Here is a 21,508-nt window from a genome sequence, read left to right on the forward strand (position 1 = left end):
AGATTTAGATGTAGTAAAGCCATACATTCCTCTATTTTCCCATTTTCATTTAGATGGTAGTCTCTGTTATGGGCATAGCTAAGGTAAAATACTTAAATTATTTGAAATACAAAATGGAACGCTTTTCTCAAGTCTGTATCTTTTTAACTCATAAATCTACTGTTTCGATAGAAAAACAAAAGTAGCATAGGTATCTCTGCCCTTTGTCGCCTTCACATGATAGATGCCTGTTTTTTGTTTTTTTTTTGGACCGTGTGGCATGTGGGATCCTAGTTCCCCGACCAGGGATTGAACCCACGCCTCCTGCTCTGGAAGCGCAGAGTCTTAACCACTGGAGCACAAGGGAAGTCCCAGTAGACATCTTTCTATTTGTCTTCTCTCCAAATTACAGAGTAAATTCCTGGAGGGTAGGGAATGGTCCTAGTTCTCTGTCGGGTCCCATGTCCCTAGTTCTGTGCAGAGCACATAGTTTTTAGCAAATATCATTGAATAGTAAAATTACAAGATATCAGTTTGTTTTCTTCCTCTGTTTTTGCAACAAAAATGGAAGGCAGTGGCTTTTTTATTTGGTCATTTATGCATAGATTATTGCTGGCAGAGGGTACCTTAATGCCATCTAGACTAGCTTCCCAGTATGTGGAGAAATGCTTTTGGAACATCAAGCCTTGTAGCTTCTTTCTGGATGTTCAAATCAAAGCAGGTCAAGAACTGCTCTTTCCGTAATTGAAATGCAAAGAAACAACACTGAAATGAAAATTTTCATTAATCGGATTAACAGAGATTAATAATTATTGTGGGGAGTTCCCTGGCGGTCCAGTGGTTAGGACTTTGTGCTTTCACTGCCAGGGTCCCGGGTTTGATCCCTGGTAGGGGTAATAAGCTCCCACAAGCCATGCAGCATGACCAGGATAATAATAATAATTATTATTTATTATTGTGGGTGACAATAAAATTGAGCCTGCAGTCCCTTTTGTTGCTACTAAAAATGTAATTCCAGAACACTTAATGATTTTATTTTAAATCCTTAAAATATTCCTGTTATTTGATCCAGTTAACCACAGGATGTTCATGATAGCTATGTTTATGAAACTAGAAATTTGGAAAATATTAAAAATAGGAAAAAGCATATACAAAGCATTTGGTAGCCACTTAATACTTTATTTTATAGTTAATATATACAATAGCTATATATATATATACACACACACATACAATATATATACAAAAGCTATAATATTGTGGAGAAATGCTTATGGTAAATTCTATGAAGAAATCAGGTGACTATAGATTGTGTATATAATTAGTTACTCTTGCTTCATCGCATTCCCTGATAAATTCATTGCTATGATATAAAGTAGTGGTAATAGTGGGCATTTATGTCTTGTTTCTGACTTTAGTGAAAATGTCTCTAGAATTTTCCCATTATATCAGCTATCTGTTACTGAGTAACAAGTTTTCTTAAAGCTAAGTGGCTTAAAACAACAATAATCATTTATTTTGCTCATGAATATGCAGTTGTTGACAGAGCTTGACAGGAGTGACTTTCATCTGCTCTACATCGCATCAACTGAGATGGTTCTAGTTGATACTGGACAGTCCACTTTCAGTACAGATCACTCCCGTGGCGGGCGAGTTAATGCTGGCTGTCAGCTGGCAGTTCTGCTGGTCTGGGGCCTGGGAGTGAGGGGCCTTGCTGCTGCTTCTCCAAGTGGGCTTCTAATCTGCTAGGGCTTCTTCATTGGATGACGGCTGAGTTCCCTGAACAAATGTCCCAAGAGATGTAGACAGAAGGGAGTGGCACTTTTATGCTCTATCCTTGGAAATCATGTAGCATCACTCACTGTACCTTATTAGTTGAGGGAGTCACGAAGTTCCACTCAGGTTAAAAGGGAGAGGACATAGGTTCCACCCATGGGATTGTGGGAAGGTCACGTCGTACAATGAGCGTGTGCATGAGAGACATTCTTATATTCTAACCTCTCTCAGATTACAGAGACACTGAAACACTTGAATTTATGCACGTCATTGCATGTAGCTGTGCTTCGTTCATTTTCACTGTTGCCTGGCACTCTTTGATATAAATATACCGCAATTTAGGAACTGTGTTCTGGATGGACCCTGGGCTATTTCCAGGTTTATTGATTAGCATTCCTGTCCACATATCCTAGTGCAAATGTGCATAGGTGTCTTTGGTGTATACCCCCAAGAGGGATGTTACAGATGCTTGTGTTCCTAAATAATGCCAAACTGTACCAATTTATACTCCCACCAGCCAGTATGAGAGTTCCTGTTCCAAAGGCTGGTTACCATAATTTGATTTTTCCAGACTTTTTTCTTCTTTATCGCAGGTTTCTAATGGAAAGCGCCTTTAATCCTACCTAATTTTTCTGTGTGCTAGCTTTCCAAGGAGCAAGAGTGTTCCCTTCTTCAGAGTCTGTCCCTTCAGATGCAAAGCTCATAACTGCTTGACTTGGTGCACAGAAACGTTTGGCTGAGTATATTGCAGGTCAGAGATAGAATGTGCCTGTATTAGCAGAACTGTGTCCTTCCATTTCTGCTTACAGGCTGCCTAGATTTAGCTGGAGTTGTTCCTTCACAGGACTTTACTCAAAGCAGTCAAAAAATTGGCAACATAATCCATCATTCTAAATCTTCCTGACCATGTCCCTAATGACACAGATTTGGTCAAATTATAGTCTACCCTCCAAAGTAATGCAGGCCTCCAAACCTGATTGAACATCTTATCACCGTGTAATGTGAGGCACCAGCTTCTCAGCCTATACCGTTAACAATCAGCACATCTGTTACTATGGAAGAAGGGAGGATGGACACTGGTCGACCACCAGCACTCTTGGCCACAGCTTCCTTCTGGCATCAGTTTTTCTTAGTAACTTTGTTTTCTGGAAAAGTATAGTGTCCTAACTCTTGGCTAACAGAGCTGGTTTGACCACTTCTTTTTCTCATTTTATTGTCTTCTGTCTCTGTTGATAGGGAACAGTCGGCTGTGTTGATAGGGAACAGTCGGGTGTCCTTTTTCTTTGGTTATTTTCAAGAACACTTTTGTGTTCGGCGTTTCCTTGATTCCTCAACAGTGTAAGGATAGGTTTTTAAAAATAAATTGATCCTACTTGGTAAACACTGGAATTCCTGAATTGGTGGATTCATGAGAAGTTCAGAAAATTCTGACTTCCCTCATTCTCTCTCTTCTCCCTCTGGAACTCCAACTAACTAGATGTTTGACTCTCATTTTGTCCTCTATGTTAATCTTCTCTTTTCTATGTTATATCCCTCTGTCATTTCTTCATATATTTTTCTAGTTCACCAAACTCCTCTCCGAGTGTCTTATTGTTTCATATGCCCATTGTTACAAATTGTAATTTTTTTCATTTCTAAATTGCAAAAGCAGTGTTATTAGACATTGTTTTAAGAAGCAATTTACAATTATTTCTATATGAAATGATAAATACAAAAAAAAAAAAACCTCCAAAAAGGATTTTGAAACAAACGTCATGTTATGCCAGCCCAGTCATTCCTTGTCTTGAAATCTTGTAAGGCCCCTATGCAATCTTGTATGGCCGTGATGGTCTGGAGAGCTACGTTCCCATGCTGAAAGCTGTAACTTTCTCTTGAAAATTTTAAGTGGAAGACACCCCTTGGGTTGGCACAGGGTATTGGATGGAAGGAAATGCAGAGATCAGTGGCTGAGGATGTGGCAGAGGGCCTTCCAGTGGGGACATGATGGTGGACACTTCTGGCAACGCTGAGAGCTCTTTGCACCAGTATAGACTGCGTGCATCACACGTGGCGGGGATTGGGGCTGCGGAGTGCTCCTTGGGCCATTGTCTCCCACTGCGTGTACAGCAGGGAGCAGAACTGGAACAGATGTCTGTATGGTTAGATTTTTCTTGCCCCCCCCCCCCCGCCCCGGTCTCCAACTCATTTCCATACCTTTCACAAAGCATGGGCTCCAAGAGACTCCATGGCCTCTGGTAAAGGGCCCCAAGTCCCAGAGGGAGGGCAGAACCACTCCCAGCTTGATGAGACCCCTCCTTCCAAAGGAGTTTCTTTGGGCTCTTTTGGTTCTCCCCCAGTGATCCTCTCCCATTTTTCTCTCCTATAGCCTGATGCCTGTGATTTAGGCAAACCTTCACATTTACATCCTCACTTCTGATCCTATAGACAATGGCATACTTAGCTTTATTACTGCCTCGCCCATCAAAATGTAACTGCCATAGGGTCACAAGCTTCATTCACTGCTCTACCCCCAAGTGCTTAGAATTATGTGTGGTCTAGAGTAAGCACTTATATGTTGATTATTGAATTATTTTACTTGAGATTCTTTGCAGAGGTAGAATTGGAAAATTCTCAGGTTATGTGTAAGTGAAACCCACTGAACTTTTAGCATGGATAGGAGTGCAGTAGGTTCTTCTCTACTAAATGAGTTCAACGTTTGGCACGTACGTTTGGAGCAGGTTTTTCAGTTGGAGTTCAGTAATCTCATTCTTGCCTTGCACAAAAAGTGTGGATTGCTCAGGCAGGGTCAGAAGCACCGTGGCAGTAGTGACATTTAACATTGCATACCTGTTTTATTTAAATATGGATTCCAACAGGATCCCTAATTGTTGAAGAGCACGATTTAAAACACCTTGAGAATCTAGGAATATATTTACCAAAGATGTGCAAAACCTCTTTAGAAGAAATTCTAAAATTTTATTGAGGGACATAAAAATGAGAATCTGGGGCTTCCCAGGTGGTGCAGTGCTTGAGAGTCTGGCTGCCAATGCAGGGGACGCGGGTTCGTACCCCAGTATGGGAAGATCCCACATGCCGCGGAGCGGCTGGGCCCATAAGCCATGGCCGCTGAGCCTGCGTGTCCGGAGCCTGTGCTCCGCAACAGGAGAGGCCCGCGTGCAGCAAAAAAAAAAAGGATCTGGCAGGATGTAGATTGTTCATGGACTGAAAAACTCCATACAGTGAATCAGTCAATTATAGTCACTAAATTACCGTCAATGCAATCCCAACTGGCTTTATACTGGAGCTGCACTAGGTTAAAAAATTTATGTGACAATGCAAAAGGTTCAATAATAACCATAACATTTGGAAAAAAGGCAGGCGGACCATGCTACCTGTTGCTATAGTGGATTATAAAACTCCAGTCAACAGGAAAGACAGTGTGGCATTGGCCTGGGGACAGTCATAAGAACAGTAGGCAAAGAGATGAGCCAGGATCACACCCTGTATTTTTAAGGCAGCAGTTCTGAGCAGTGAATAAAGGACAGTGCTTTAGTACTAAGGGTTGTGGCTGTGTTTTCAGAGGATTTTATAGATGACTGTGAAATCTGACATTATCTGGTGAAGCTAGAGTTTGAAACCCAGAGTGAGGAAATTTCCGGACACCAGGATCTATCAAAAATGTTCAAAATAGCTCTGCTGCTAATGGCCAAAATATGGGAACAACTCAAATGGCCACTGCAGTTAGAGGTCATGGATGATTCTTTGGGAACATGGCAAGAGGGGTGAAAAGCACAAAATAACAAAGGGAAAAGAAGCAAGTCACACAAGATATGATTCCATTTATAGGAAGCTCAAAAACAAACTAAAGAATTCTTGATTTGATCATCTTACCCTTTCCAAAGGATCGAAGGAGAGAAGCTTGTGACTTCAGGAAGGAGCATGAAGATTTTCTCAGGTCTCGGCACCTTCCTACTTGGTAATCTGTGTAATGGCTTATTCTCCAAGAATACACAGGTATGTCTTTCATGATCATCTGCATGTATATTTTACTCTTTAAAATTATTTTTAAATTATATACTAACAAAGGACAATGTGATACATTGCTCTGCATCACAGCTCCAAGATTATCCCCTGCTAAGGACACTTGGGCCCAGAAACATCATCTCTTGCCCAGAGCCACACACTAGGAACGGGCTAAGCAAGGCTTTTCATCCCAGGCCTGTCCCATGAACTGAAATAAATGGACACAATTTTTAGAAACTGTTTATTTTCCATCAACCTATTTCCATTTTAAGAGTTTGTGGAAGAACAGTTTAAGACCACTCAGTGGTTGTTCCTACCCACTCGGTGGCCTGAGCAGTGGGAGCTGCAGACCAGTCTTCAGTGGCAGGCTGAGCACTCCAATCTTCTGTTGAGAAAATACCAAAAAAAAAAAGAGAAAGCCATCAGCCCCATTCCCATAGTATTTTTGTCACCCCCACCACCAGCAACAATCTGCCTTGCATTCCAACAGATAACACATTTCAAAGGACAAAGACAAAAGACAGTATTAACAAAAAAAAGTATTAACATTTCAAAAGCACCTGAATTCAACCTGTCAGGTTATGAGCACAGCTATGGCACACCAAGACAAAACCCTTTAATGCTAGTATGTGTGTGTGTATATATATAGTGTATGTATATGTGTATATACGTATAATGTACACATACATACACTAAGTGCCCTACATACGAACCTTCAAGTTATGAACTCTCGAAGAGAAAGTGCATTCGCATGTCCAATCACATAAGTTAATTCACATGTCTGTGTACACTGTCATGTGCCTGCATCCTCTACAAGTGGTTTTACTTTTGTGTACTGTACTGTATACAGCACACACAGTTACAGTATCTTTACTTCAAGCCCAGGATGTCCGGAAGCAAGTGTAAAAGCAGTGGTGATGTAGCTGGTACATACAGTACTACCGAGACATCACTGACTCATTTTTTCAAGGAGACAGAACTGAATCCAGCAGGGAACCAGACCTGTGCCATCAAGGTCAGGCGTGAGTGAAATTACCCTCCACCTCCGATAGTTGATGACCTTTCAACTCTACCATCTCCCTCCCACCCCCTCGCCCTCCTCCAGTCAGTAACACTTCTTGCCTATTCACTCGATACCAATCCCTGTATGCCAGCTGTTGTACTGTACTATAAGATTAAAAATGTTTTTATTTTTTATGTGTTATGTTGTGTGAAGTGTTATAAACCTATTACAGTATAGTACTATATAGCCCATTGTTAGTTGGGTACCTAGGCTGTGTTGGACTTACGAATGTGCTCTCAGAATGGAACTCGTTTGTATGTACAGGATTTACTGTATACGTATATATAAAGTGTGCGTATATATATATATGCATGTGTGTGTGTGTATATATATATATATAGTGTGTGTACACACACACACACACACACACGTATGTTACACTGGAAACACAGAAGTTCTAAACCACCAGCCTGATGCCCTTGGATCTTGATACGTACCAGTGGGGAACTGCTGAATAGGCACAGAGGGCACCTGCACACCTTCGGACCAGTCCGCCACCTCAGGCTGAGCAGCAGTGAACTCAGGAGCTGGAGCAGTCCATTCACCCTGAAATTCCTCCTTGGTCACAGCCTTCTCAGCTGCCGCCTGCTCTTCCTTTTCAATCTGGTTTAGAAAAAAATTTTTTCGTTTATAGGGACTGACAGACTTTACTGCCAAGCAGCACAGACTAAAGTGTCCAATTTGTTCATGTTACCACAAGCCTTTGTGGAGGAAGCTCACCTCTTCAGGATCTCTGTAGAAGTAGAGATCAGGCATGACCTCCCACGGGTGTTCACGGGAGATGGTGCCACGCATGCGCAGAACTTCCCGGGCAAGCATCCACCACATCAGACCCACTGAGTGCGCTCCCTGCAAGAGTGCCAGGTTATTATAAAGTGATACTCGGCGAACCCCAAACAGCAAGCACCTCCCATTCCACCTAACAGCTGGGTCCCTTGGTACCATGTGAACAGACATGTATTAGTTTAGAAGTGTCTATAGTATAGCAGAAACTAACACAACATTGTAAGGCAACTACACTCCAATAAAAATAAGACTTTACTTATTTAACAAGATTATTCCATAACTCTGGTTCTCAACCTTGACTGCCACATTCTGGAATGAATCATGGGGATTAATCAAGAGTCCACTCTAGACAACAAAATGAATTAACCTGGGGTCAGTGCCTGAACACTGGTAGTAGGGAAAAAAAAAACCTTTGCCTGATTCTTTTGTGTAACCAGTGACAAACCAGACTAATTTGAACCATATGCAACCCACCTTTTTAGGATCTTACATCAGGATACATCAAGTTAGTCTGAAAACAGAAAGGCCAAGTAATGCCTGAGAGGTCCAGGAGTAAGAAATAATGGAGAAAAGCAGAAGAAAACACAGGCCATTTTTAAAATGTTTTTTCATCTCTCCTTAACGCTTTCATGTATTAAAATCATACATTTGTAGCAAGTATTACTATCGAACTCCACTCATTGGGCCAGAGACCCTTGTGACGTTAGCGAAAAACTTGCCCCTCATGTAGCACACTACCTACACTTGTGAGTTCATCGGCCAGTGGCCTCAACTCCAAGCTCTAACAATGTGCAGAGGAATGTCTGTCTCTAGAGCACTTATTCTCCAGCTCTAGTTTAGATCATAAAATTGTTACCTTGTTGTTGCATGGGATGGCAATGTCCACATACCGCAGAGGAGAGTCTGTGTTACACAGAGCAATGGTAGGCAGGTTAACGTAAGAGGCCTCTGTGAGAGGCTGGTGGTCAGCCCTGGGATCAGTAACCACCAGAAGTCTTGGCTCCCGGAAGGCTGCCTGGATCTGGTTAGTGAAGGTTCCAGGAGTGAAGCGGCCAGCAATAGGAGTGGCTCCAGTGGCAGCAGCAAACTTCAGCACAGCTCGCTAGAAGAATCAATATTAAGAGTTAACAGTGCTCCAGAGATGGTGCCATCTTGCAGAATTGCAGGAGTTCTGCAATTATAAATGGGTCAACACCAAGTTCTGTAATCACATGAAGCAGCCTATCTAGCCAGAACCTCCCGAAATCCCTTACTCAAAAAATGAAACCATCAAATTAAACGTTCAAAACATCCAGTAATTCTTCTATATCCTTCACTTATTACATGAAAAATACTTACAAAATTAGAGCCAAAAAACATGCAAAGCACGGCCCACCCCTAGGCCCTCTGCTGGGGATGCTCTTCCCTCAGGTATCTGAGGCTCACTACTTCCTCACTTCTGCAGGTTCCAGAGCCAACCAGCCTGGTTCAAGTACCAAGCAGGTCACTTACGAGTAACTGGGGCAAGTTACTCACGTGTCTCCAAGTTCCTCATAGAATTGTAAAAATTACACCACGCAGAACAGTGCCCGGCATCCAGTAAGCACTTCTGTACCGGTCAGATTTTGTCACAGCCAACCTATACAGAGCAGGAGTTCACCCACCTTTCTTATCCTCTAACTCTACAGAAAGCTTATTTCCTTCACCCCTTCAAAAACAGACTGCTTTTCTGCTATATTCCAAGCACTCAGCAAGCACTGCCTGGACCAATCTAGATACTCAGTAAATTTTCGCTGAGGGAAGCACGGAGTGGTCACTAAGTTCATTCTACAGCAGTAATTAAAACTGTCAGCCATACATCAAACCACAGAGGTCATCATAAGCCAGCCTCTGGGGAATAACGCCGTTAACATACATCTACAGGGGGTTCCAATCAGGATAGTGGAGTAGAATGACATGGAACTCACCTCCTCCCACAACTACGTCAAAAATACATCTACAAATGGAACAACTGTCACAGAACACCTACTGAACACTAGCAGAAGACTTCAAACACCTGAAAGGGTAAGAAAGATCTCCACATAACTGGGCTGGACAAAAGGAAAAAAAAGAGGAAGCAGGATGGGACCTGTGCCCCGGGAGGGAGGTGAAGAAGAGGAAAGGCTCCCAACACCCTGGGAAGCCCCCTCAACGGTGGGGAGATCCGCTGGGACAGAAAGGGAGCTCCTAAGGCTCAGAGGAGAGCACAACAACTGGCTTGTGGTAGGCATAAGAGAGAGACCTGCACGCCCCAGCCTGAGATGCGTGTCCCTTAGTACAGATGGGGGCTGGGTGCTGGTTTAGAGGACAGACCCAGAGAGATGACTGGTGTTGGCTGTACAGAGATAGCCTGAAGGGGCTGGAGAGTGGCACAGCCACAACCAGGAGTGTTTGTAGAAAAAGGCCGGGCCCACCACAGAAGGGAAGCGCCACTGTTAAGTGGCATGCGAAAAGAAGTGGGGTCACCAGTGCAGCCTCTTGCAACTGGGACGGGTCTTGCCTAAGCAGCTCTGGGCTTTGTGGGCACGGGCACACGGGGGCTGGGCCAGGGTCTGAGCTGCCTCCTACAGGGGATCCGGGTGTGCGACTACTGCTGTCCTGGCACCTGACTTCAGTGGATCTGCGTGGGTGGCCTTGTGAAAACAACACCTGAGGGACACCAGGGCTGACTACCAGCATTCCCCGGGTTATGATGGGGCCGAGGGCAGTGCCAACAGCACAATGGGTGACAGGTGGCACCACAGAGCACACTCGCCAGTGAACAGCTCCAGCAGAGAAAGACGCAGTGGCTCCTCTCCCAGTGGAAACGCTCCAATCCAGTCTACCTTACGCCGCAGCTCAGCTCTGGGGGCTTCTACTCTATAATAACAACTAGGGAGCACACCCTGCCTCTGACAGGGTAGTGACAACCACAGAGTAAACAACATCCAGTGCAGGCTCTACTCACCACACCAGTCACACCTCCTGTCAAGGGGATGATGGCCACCATACACTAAGAGGCAGCAGGCACCCACAGTAAAAACAGCCCACACCAAAAATGTTAAACCCAAAGAGGCTATACAGTGACATTCCCACATAAAAATAGCCCTCTAAGGGACCTCCCTGGTAGCACGGTGGTTAAGAATCCACCTTCCAATGCAGGGGACATGGGTTCAATCCCTGCTGAGGAAACTAGATCGATCCCACATGCATGCCATAACTAAAGAGTTTGCATGCCACAACCAAGACCAAGACCAACCAAAATAAAATAAGTTAAAAAAAAAAAAAAGCCCTTCAACACCACAGTAGATAACTTTCTCAACTCATAGAGCAAGAGAAATATAAGTAAAATGCAGAGACAGAGGAACCACTCCCAATTAAAAGATCAAGAGAATTCCCCTGAAAGAACAAACTACGAAAAAGACCTGAGTCTAACAGACATCGAGTTAAAAAAGGAAATAATGAAACTGAACAAATTGAGAAAGACTATCAACAGAAATGCAGATTACTGTGAAAAGGAACTAGAAATTATTAAGGAAGAACCAAGAAAAATCAGAAAATTCATTTGCAGGGACAAAAGCTGAACTAAAGGCAATGAATAGCAGAATGAATAATGCAGAAGAACATTATGTGTAAGACAGTGATCTATCTTCAGAAGAAAGTGATCTGGAAGATAGAATGGAAATCACCCAATCAGAACAGCAGACAGAAAGCCAAATGAAAAATGAAAGCAATATAAGGGACCTATGGGATAATATAAAGCATTCCAACCTACACATAACAGGGATCCTAGAAGGAGAAGAGAAAGGGGATTGAAAATCTATTTGAAGAAATTATGGCTGAACACTTCCCAAACCTAAAGAAGGAAACTGATATCCAGGTACAAGAAGCACAGAGCATCCCAAACAAGATAAACCAAAACAGACCTATACCCAGACATAATTAAAATGCCCCTCCAAAGGATTCTAAAGACTGCAAGAGAAAAATAGTTAATTACAAGGGAACCCCCATAGGGCTTTCAGCTCATTGTAGGCCATAAGGGAGTGGCAACATATATTCGAAGTCCTGAAAGGGAAAAATCTGCAACTCTACCCAGCAAGATTATCATTTGGAATAGGAGAATTTCCTCAGACAAGCAAAAACTTAAAAGAATACAGCAATACTAAACCTACCCTAAAGTAAATACTGAGAGATCTTCTCTAAATAGAAAAGAAGAATCTATAGGAAAAGGGGAAAAAAAAAAAATCACAGTTGGAAAGTAAATCACTTAAATAAGCCAGTAAACAGATTTTAAAAAGAAATAAAAAAATTTCTCTTAAAGCGATGATAACCACTTAAAGCAAAAGGATAAACATGAAGATGTAAAAGAGGACATCAAAATCACAAAATGTGGGGGATGAAAGAAAATGTAATTTTTTCTTCTAGAAAGTGAGCCTGTATGACTACCAGTCTAAGTCAAGTTGATATGGGAAGGGGGGTTAACATATTTGAAAAACAGGGTAACCACAAATCAAAAACACAATAGATTCACAAAAACCAAGAAAACAAAAGCACAATACAAAAGGAAATCATCAAACCACAAAAGGAAAAACAAAAAGAGACAAATAAGAAATATAAAGTCAACAGGAAAACAATGTTTAAAATACCAATAAAATTACCTTAAATGTCAATGGACTAAATGTTCCATCAAAAGACAGAACAGCGGATTAAAAAAAAAAAGGGCCTACAATATGCTGTCTACAAGAGACACACTTTAGGGCAAATGATACACGTAGACTGCAAGTGAGGAGATGGAAAAAGATATTGCATGCAAACGGAAATGACAACAAAGTGCGGGTCGCAATACTCATCAGACAAAACAGACTAAAAAAAAAAGGCTACATAGAAAGATAAAGCAAATGACATATGGTAAAAGGATCAATAAAAGGAGAGGACACTATACTCATCAACAGGTACCCAAATACATAAAACAAATACAGACATAAAGGGAGAAACTGACAGGAATACACTAATAATAGGAGACTTTAACACCACACTCATATCAATGGACATATCTGGGAGAGAGAAAATCAATAAGGCAACAGAGATCCTAAATGATACAACAGACTTAAGACATTAGAGCCGAAAAAGCAGAATATACATTCTTTTCAAGTGCACACGGGACATCCTGAGATTGACCACATACTAGAGCACAAAATAAGCCTCAACAAATTTAAGAGCATAGACATTATTCCAAGCATCTTTTCTGACCACAACTGCATGAAACTAGAATCAACCATCAAAAAAGAAACAAGAAAACAACAACTGCATGGGAGACTAAACAACATGCTACTAAGAAACCAGTGGGTCAACAATGGAATCCAAGAAATTAAAAAATACCTTGAGACAGGGGCTTCCCTAGTGGCGCAGTGGTTGAGAGTCCGCCTGCTGATGCAGGGGACACGGGTTCGTGCCCCGGTCCGGGAAGATCCCACGGGAAGATCCCACGGGAAGATCCCACATGCCGCAGAGCGGCTGGGCCCGTGAGCCATGGCCACTGAGCCTGCGCATCTGGAGCCTGTGCTCCGCAACGAGAGAGGCCACAACAGTGAGGCCCACAAAAAAAAAAAAAAAAAAAAACCTTGAGGCAAATGACAATGAAAACACAAAATCTATGGGATACAGCAAAAGCACTTCTTAGAGATTAAATTCACAGCGATACAGGCCTTTAAGAAACCAGAAAAATCTCAAGTCAGCAGAAGTAAGTAGATAGATCAGAGAGGAGGGACTTTCTCTGCTGGTGCAGTGGTTAAGACACGCACTCCCAGTGCAGGGGGCCAGTTTGATCCCTGGTCAGGGAACTAGATCCTACATGCATGCCACAACTAAGGAGCCCGTGAGTCGCAATTAAGCTCATGTGCCACAAGTAAGCAGCTGGTGAGCCACAACTAAGACCCAGCATGACCAAATAAATAAATATTTTAAAAAAAAAATCAGAGAGGAAATAAAATAGAGATTAAAATAAAACCAAGATCTTTAAAAGGGTAAACAAAATCGACAAACCTCTGGCCAGGATCACGAAGAAGAGAGAAGACCCAAATAAAATAAGAAATGAAAGAGGAGAAACCACAACTGATACCATTACAAACAATTATATGCCAACAAAAAAACATTATGAACAATTATATGCCAACAAACTCGACAAACTAGAAGAAACGGACATCTTTCTAGAAACATAAAGCCCACTGAAACTAAATCAAGAAACAGACAACTTGAACAGCCTGATTACTAGAGATGAAACAGAATCTGTAATTAAAAAGCTCCCTTCAAATGAAAGTCCAGGACCAGATGGCTTCATAGGCGAATTCTACCAAATATACAAAGAACTGGGAGAAAATATTTGCAAATGAGGTGACCAACAAGGGCTTAATTTCCAAAATATACCAAGAGCTCATACATTTCAATAACAAAAAAACGAACAACTGAACTGGGCAGAAGACCTAAACAGACATTTCTCCAAAGAACTACAGATGGCCAATAGGCACATGAAAAGATGCTCAACATTGCTAATTATTAGAGAAATTCAAATCACTACTACAATGAGGTAACACCTCACACTGGTCAGAATGGCCATCATGAAAGTCTACAAATAAAAAATGCTGGAGTGGATAAGGAGAAAAGAATACCCTCTAATCCTGTTAGTGGGAACGTAATCTGGTGCAGCCAGTATGGAAAACAGTATGGAGGTTCCTCAAAAAACTAGAGTTGCCGTATGACCCAGCAGTTCCACTCCTGTGCATATACCCAGACAAAACAGTAATTTGAACATTCAGGCACCCTAATGTTCACAGGAGCACTATTTACAATAGCCAAAACATGTAAACAACTGAAATGTCCATAGACAGATGAATGGATAAAGATATGGCGTGTATCAACAGCGGAATACTACTCGGCCATTAAAAAGAATGAAATAATGCCATTTGTAGCAACATGGATGGACCAAGAGATTATCACACTAAGTAAAATAGAAAGACAAATACCGTATGACTTCACTTATACGTGGAATTAATACAACACAAATGAACATATCCATGAAAGAGAAAAATAGAACAGACTTGTAGTTGCCAAGGGGGATAAGGGATGGGGGAGGGAAGGACTGGGAGTCTGGGATTAGCAGATGCAAACTATGCTATATAGGATGGATAAACAAGGCCTTACTGTATAGCACAGGGAACTATATTCAATATCCTGTGATAAACCATAATGGAAAAGAATATGAAAAAGAATATATGTATATGTAACTGAGTCACTTTGCTGTACAGCATAAATTAACACAACACTGTAAATCAAATACTATACAATAAAAATTTTTTTAAAATGAAATTAAAAAAAAGAGCATCTTACTATCAATACATTAATTTAAAAACTGTCAAAATCCAAGTCAAATTTTTTTAAATTAGAAACAGGGTGAATGAAATCCTTTTAAGAGCTTTAATGCTTTTATAAAGCATGTTTTTAAAAAACCCGTTTTCTCAGCAGAAAAAGGAAATAACTATCAAGATAGAAACGGGACAAAAAAGACTAAAGTTTTACCTTACTTGCCATTAAAAAATACTAAGCTATTTTTTATTCATTTAAGCTGGCAAAGATTACTCTTGCTTATGAGACAAAGACTGGGGGTACCCTACCCTCAGAAGACCTTCCTGAAATATTCTGAAGTTGACATTCAATTTTTTTTAACCCAGTATTTCATCATTTTAAATATAAAAAGCTCACTGCAGAAAAATGTGGTGAGCCACTTTAATAGGGTCATTCCTCGATATTTAGTGGCACAAGAAAACACAAAATGACATGAAAACATGAACCGTGACATACTGTCAGATGCAAAGTGATAAATATACTGAAATGGTTGAATTTTGGCAATTCCTCTGACTCAGGGCAATTTCAAATGATTTCTGAACAGTGGAATTACGGGTTATTTTTTTCTTATGCTTTTCTATATATCCCCAAACATCTTTAGGTTTTATAACAAAAACCAAGCATATTGTTCCACAAACCTGGCCAGTATTCCTGGAGGATATGACACTGACATCAGCTGGGTTTTCAATGGCAACAATGGCACGAGCTGCCAACAGAAGCTTCTCCCAGGTTCTCTTCAGATTTATGATGTAGATGCCTAGACACAAGGTTTTGTTAACACCTAGCCAAGCTTTAAAAGTTAACATTCTTCTAAAAAGCTGAATGCATGTGGCAGCGAGTACTATCAAACTCCAGTCATAGAGGCAAGCTCTACTGGTGTTAGCGAAAATCCTGCCATTAATATAGCACACTTCCGACACTCAGAAGTTCATTGGCCAAGACTGGCCTCCACTCTGAGCTTTAATAGTGTGCAGCCTTGATTCAGTAGGCAAAGTGCACCTTCTCCCTACTCTTCCCCTGTACTAACCCGCCCTCAGGCCCCCCATGCAGAAACCAACAAGCTCTTACCTACTTCTGGCCTCTTACCACTCTTTTCCTCTTATCTTCTGCCTTGATGTCAGATTCATCCCCAACTCCTTTAAACCCTGCCACTCACACAAAATTCCTTCAGTGGTTCTAAGCTGAAGAACTTAATGCCTTCCATATTCTCATCACAACCTACATTCCCTTTTCTGATACATTCAAGCAAGCCAAATTCCCATCTGTGGCTTTTTCTCAGAATTCAGCTTTACAAACCTCTATCAGTAGCCACAAAATATAAGGCACCATGGGAGATAAGTTATCAGGAACTAAGCTGATGAACTTCCTCTTTATGTTTACATCATGCTTCTTCATGGCCCAACCCAGGTCACATAACCTAGCAATAGCCACTCTTCCACTGGAGTCCAGAAACCCTTCCTTCCAAAAACCACCAGAGCACTTTTACTCAGTTTTAAAGCTTCTTACCCATCTAAAGATCTAGTTTCATCTGTTACTTGGTGAGAGCCCGCCAAGGCTGATATTTTAGAAATCACTTCACTCAGCACTACCTATCAGAACAAAAGCATCAAAACTTGTCCTTACAGCTGGGATGACCAAGAAAAAGAACCCTAAAGCAATGACTGACCATCACTTTTCCTTTTGTAGATGTACTGTTCCATTTGGAAGTCAAGGTTGGTGCCACCTAAGTGAGTTCCTGCTGCAAGGAATTTGAGGACATCCTCCTCCTTCATTTGCAGGACATCAAGGGCTCCGGACATTGTTAATATTTCCCTTTAAGTTACGACGGGAATCTGAAAAACAATAGTTAACAAAAGTCCTTTACACTCCAGTGACAAATGGGATGAGGTAACGGGTGCATTCTAACTCCTCTTGAGAGTCAAATGACTCAATGTTTAAATCTAACCATCTTGACAGATGAACGGATAAAGATGTGGTACATATATACAATGGAATACTACTCAGCCATAAAAAAGAATGAATGCCATGTGTAGCAACATGGATCGAACTAGAGATTATCATAGTAAGTAAATCAGAAAGACAAATACCATATATCACTTACATGTGGAATCTAAAATGACACAAATGAACCAATCTATGAAACAGAAACAGGACAGAACAGACTTGGTGGTTGTCACGGGGGAGGAGTGGAGTGGGAGGCTGGGATTAGCAGATATAAACTTTTATATACAGAATGAATAAACATGGTCCTCTTCTATAGCACAGACACCTATATTCAACACCCTATGGTAAACCATAATGGAAAAGAATGTTAAAGACGAATGTATACATATGTATAACCTTATTACTTTGCTGTATAGCAGAAATTAACACATTGTAAATCAACTGTACTTCAATAAAAAATATCGATAAACTTGAAATAATCTAACCACAGACCACACCTCCTAGTGTCAGGCATTGGGCTTAGTCTAGTGGGATGAGACACATCAACACCTTGTAAATTATGCCACACCTTGTAAAACTGCTGGAAATCCTGCTAAAGAGTATTATGGAGATGGACAAAACACGCAGATAATGAAACTAAACGAAAATAGTGAACTGAGACTTAATACTTCTCAAGGTACGCAGGACTTAGACGTGGAACAGCAGCCATGTTCTAGACTATTCTAAAGCTGAGCAAAGGTGAAGTTTATTTTCAAGCCGACTGAAGCTGGGAGCTTTGGCATTACTTCTCCCTGCGAGTACAACTAGTTTTCCTCAAAATCAGGCAGGAAAGACAGGGCTGAACCCAAGAACAGCCTCCTCAAACAGACATTAGGCAAAAAGCAAAGCCACCTCCTTGTTTTACACTTAATGAGACCATGAAGCATGGAGGAATGGCGTCAACAAGAACGTAAATTAGACTTTTGATTAAACTCTGTGACACCTTAAAAGGGAACTCTGACCATAAAACCCAGAGAGCTTGGCCGAGCACACAGGCTGCAGGTGACTGCTGTACCACCTCACACGCCTGGCGCTCGTATAGCAAGGGAAAATGGCTCTTAGAGCGCAGGTGCGGTGGCTTCTGGAGGCGGACGGGGAAGAGCAAAAACTGATGTAACGAGGTGGAATAAAAATCCCACTCCGATTCTCCCAACAATGAGTATTCCGCCCCTAAACAAAGAAATATACGCCCATTCAAGGAATTAAAGTGAAATAAAAGGCGTGGGGGGTGGGGGTCAGAAAAACCCCTCGGTGCGCTCCTCACTCGTGAGGACGCCCGCATTCTTCTCCGAGTGCGTACTTTCGCTTCTGCCCATTAATAAATTGCTTCTTTGTTTCTCTCTACACCTCAGTGTGTGTCTTTTTTTTTTTTAACAATTAAAAAAAATTTTTTTCCTTTAACACCGCGAGGCATGCGGGATCTTAAGTTCCCCGACCTGGTATCGAACCCGGGGCCCCTGCAGTGTAACGGCTGAGTCTTAACCACTGGACCGCCGGGGAAGTCCCTGTATGTACCTTTCTTTGCGTCCCCTGTCCGAAATCTTTCGGACAAGCAGAATAAGAACCTGAACCTTTAATTTAGCCTGTCCGGCACCAAAAAACCTCGCGAAGAACCTTAACTCTTGAACGGAATACCACAAACGGGGAAAACAGACCAACCCAACCAGCTGAAAAAAACTGGAGTCTAGGTCTCTGGGTTTACCGCCGAGTGTCGGTACCCGAAGCGACCGTAGCGCGCTGCGTAGACCGGTCTCTCTGCACCCCTAGTCACCGGCACCCCAACTCGGGCCCTCAGCGGCTGGAGCGCGACCTCCGCCGGCTCCCAGGGCCTTGTGGGAACGCGCGGGCCCGAGCCCGGCCACGTGCAGGACGCCAAATCCGAGGGAGAGCGCGCCGAGCCGAAAACAGACGCGCTCCGCCTGCGGGGTTCCACCCTGGTGCTCGCACCACTCGTCGCGGCAGGAAGCTCGTCTTGGTGGCCCTGGGGTACGCCCGGACGCCACATGCTACTCACCAAGGACAAAGCCGCATGGACCCTTATCTGGCGCGGAAAGAACGCGCGGGCGGAAATGACGTCCTTATATAGTCCGCCTCCAGCCAATGACAACGAAAGGCGAGCGGAAGCGCTAACAAGGCGGGAGTTGTGGGGGCGGGTCTTCCTCCGGAAGGCGGGCTGCGGCGCTGGCGCGGACGCTTTCCAACGGCGGAAAGGGGCGGGCCGGTTGGAACACGCAGTTTGCGACCAGGGACGCGGGCCGGAAGTCAGCCAGGCAGTCAGCCAGCCCTCCCCCGTATGGATTCGACTTCTCGCCCAGCCTTTTGTACCTATGAACTTGAGCGCGTCCTTCACCTAAGGTGCAGTTTCCTTACATGGGAAGAGGTGTTGAACACAAGCCTGTATTGGATAAATAAAAGCTGGAGAAATTATTTTGCATTTTTGGAGGACAAGTTAGAAGTGTGTAATTAAGATTTTCAAAAAGTTATCTTAGGGCTTCCCTGGTGGCGCAGTGGTTCAGGATCCGCCTGCCAATGCAGGGGGCACGGGTTCGAGCCCTGGTCTGGGAAGATCCCACATGCCGCGGAGCAACTAAGCCCATGCACCACAACTACTGAGCCTGTGCTCTAGAGCCCGTGAGTCACAACTACTGAGCCCGCGAGTCACAACTACTGAGCCCGCGTGCCACAACTACTGAAGCCCACGTGCCTAGAGCCCGTGCTCTGCAATGAGAGAAGACACTGCAATGAGAAGCCCGGTCACTGCAACGAAGAGTAGCCCCCGCTCGCCGCAACTAGAGAAAGCTCATGCGCAGCAACGAAAAACCCAACACAGCCAAAAACAAAAATTATCTTACAGGAAGTTTCCCGGAAAAAAAAAATAAAATGAAGACTGCACAGGTGGTTTGCATGAGAATTTCTTTCTCATAGGAGAAAAATTGCAATATCCATTACTAGTTAATATTTATTCCGCCCAATACTATGCAGCCGTTAAAAAATAATTAAAATACAAAAAGGAGTTGCAGGATGAGGGCGATTATTTTTAAAAATTGAAGCCCTAGGCATTAAATGATTGTAAACAAATAACCAATAGCCAGATTATTAGTTATACAGTAGGTTTCAAGCCTGGCTACGCTTAGAATCACTTGGAGAGCTTTTAAACATATGCCCAACTCCAAACCACAAGAATCTAGATAATTTTAATGTGCAGCCAGGGTGAGAACTACGGATATACAAGTAGAGAAACTGGGTAGGTTTTTGGCCTCATTTTTTTAGTGTTTCTTGAAATTTTCTATGAGGAACACAGGTTTTTAAACTGAAAACAAACCCCACTGCATTTAAATAAAGAGCTGACATACAAGGAAAGGAGTAAATTTAGTCATGGCTTTAAGCATCCTTAGAAACTGCTGAAAATATCTGTAGACATTTTGGCTCGCAAAAAAAAAAAAAAAAAGGAAGACTTAAAAGGAATGGCTGGCTTTTAGGGACAGTGCTCTATCACTGCAGGACTTCTCTGGAGGGCATTCTGGGGGGCACTCCCAAACTATCTCAGCAGCTCCCTCCCCTGTGCACCATAGAATCTCCAGAATACTTCCATTATGACAACTAGGAAATGGTACTGTAATTAAATTTAGGGTTTCTCCACAAAATATTTTTTTTCCTGCAAAATAACTTTGTCCTTGAGACGTGATCTGCATGATGAAAATATTCGGCAAGGAAGTGAGTTAACTCCAAAGGTGAAAATGTACTGTAGTGATAATAAGCCATGGTGAGGCGCCCTTGGCCTAAGAGGCACTTGTCAAACGGCTGTAGCTCCCCAGCCACATGTTCTTCTCCCCACCTCAGCCTCCTAGTCTTCTGCACAAGTTTCTCCACTACTTTTTATTCATACACATTTTTAATAAAAATCTCAGAGCCTTCCTTTTGCAAACTTTGGTTCCTGGGGTCTGTATTTAAAAAATAAATAAACTGGGCTTAAAATTTTTTTTCAAATATAAAATTGTGCCAGAGACTACTTTTTTGGGCTATATTTCACATGGCATTGGATGGCTAGGACAGTCTCTACTGATTTGAAGCTGAGAGAATATGGGGCAGTTAGCTAGCCCCAGGCATCAAGTTCATCTTGGGCCACCTACCTTTCTAACCAGAATTCTTCCTTGCTCCTCTTCATCTGTTTGTCTGGTGTGCAGTTGTCCTACAGTTTTCTCCGTGACCCTTACCTGTAGTGGTCTGAGCAGGGTTCCAAAATCACTTTTCCCTCCTTTGTCCCAAAGCCCTCATTCCATCAGTGAAGTGGTAATGGAATGGTCCCTTCTGTCCATCAAAAGCATTCTGTCTTAAAACTTTTCTCTATCACTTGGCACTTCATGTCTTGAATTAGTTCATGGTTTGGAATCCCAGCTTCACCACATGCTGTGACTCTGACCAAGTCACTCAACCTCTCCCAGGAAATAAAGAGTTGTTGATATTTCAGCTGCTGCTGTCCCACCAAAACGAGCCTCTGTGCCTAGAAATCCTCCAGAATCCAAG

General features: G+C 42.5%; 1 protein-coding gene and 2 non-coding genes across 3 annotated transcripts; all 3 read right to left on the minus strand.

Annotated features, from left to right (window-relative positions):
* Positions 1-5,984: 5,984 nt before the first annotated feature.
* On the minus strand, positions 5,985-19,159 carry RPSA (ribosomal protein SA). Its single transcript, XM_067754004.1, has 7 exons — positions 18,999-19,159; positions 16,668-16,833; positions 15,640-15,758; positions 8,463-8,708; positions 7,541-7,669; positions 7,258-7,423; positions 5,985-6,142 (listed from the first exon to the last, which is right to left on the minus strand). The coding sequence occupies exons 2-7, from the start codon at positions 16,798-16,800 to the stop codon at positions 6,048-6,050; spliced, it is 888 nt and encodes a 295-aa protein (XP_067610105.1). The 5' UTR covers positions 16,801-16,833; positions 18,999-19,159; the 3' UTR covers positions 5,985-6,047.
* LOC137233169 (small nucleolar RNA SNORA62/SNORA6 family) lies at positions 8,253-8,402 on the minus strand. Its single transcript, XR_010947339.1, has one exon. It is a non-coding gene; the product is annotated as a small nucleolar RNA SNORA62/SNORA6 family (small nucleolar RNA).
* On the minus strand, positions 15,826-15,976 carry LOC137233170 (small nucleolar RNA SNORA62/SNORA6 family). Its single transcript, XR_010947340.1, has one exon. It is a non-coding gene; the product is annotated as a small nucleolar RNA SNORA62/SNORA6 family (small nucleolar RNA).
* Positions 19,160-21,508: the final 2,349 nt, after the last annotated feature.

The sequence above is a fragment of the Pseudorca crassidens genome, chromosome 10 (genome assembly GCF_039906515.1).
Source record: "Pseudorca crassidens isolate mPseCra1 chromosome 10, mPseCra1.hap1, whole genome shotgun sequence".
In the NCBI taxonomy this organism is placed as follows: Eukaryota; Metazoa; Chordata; class Mammalia; order Artiodactyla; family Delphinidae; genus Pseudorca; species Pseudorca crassidens.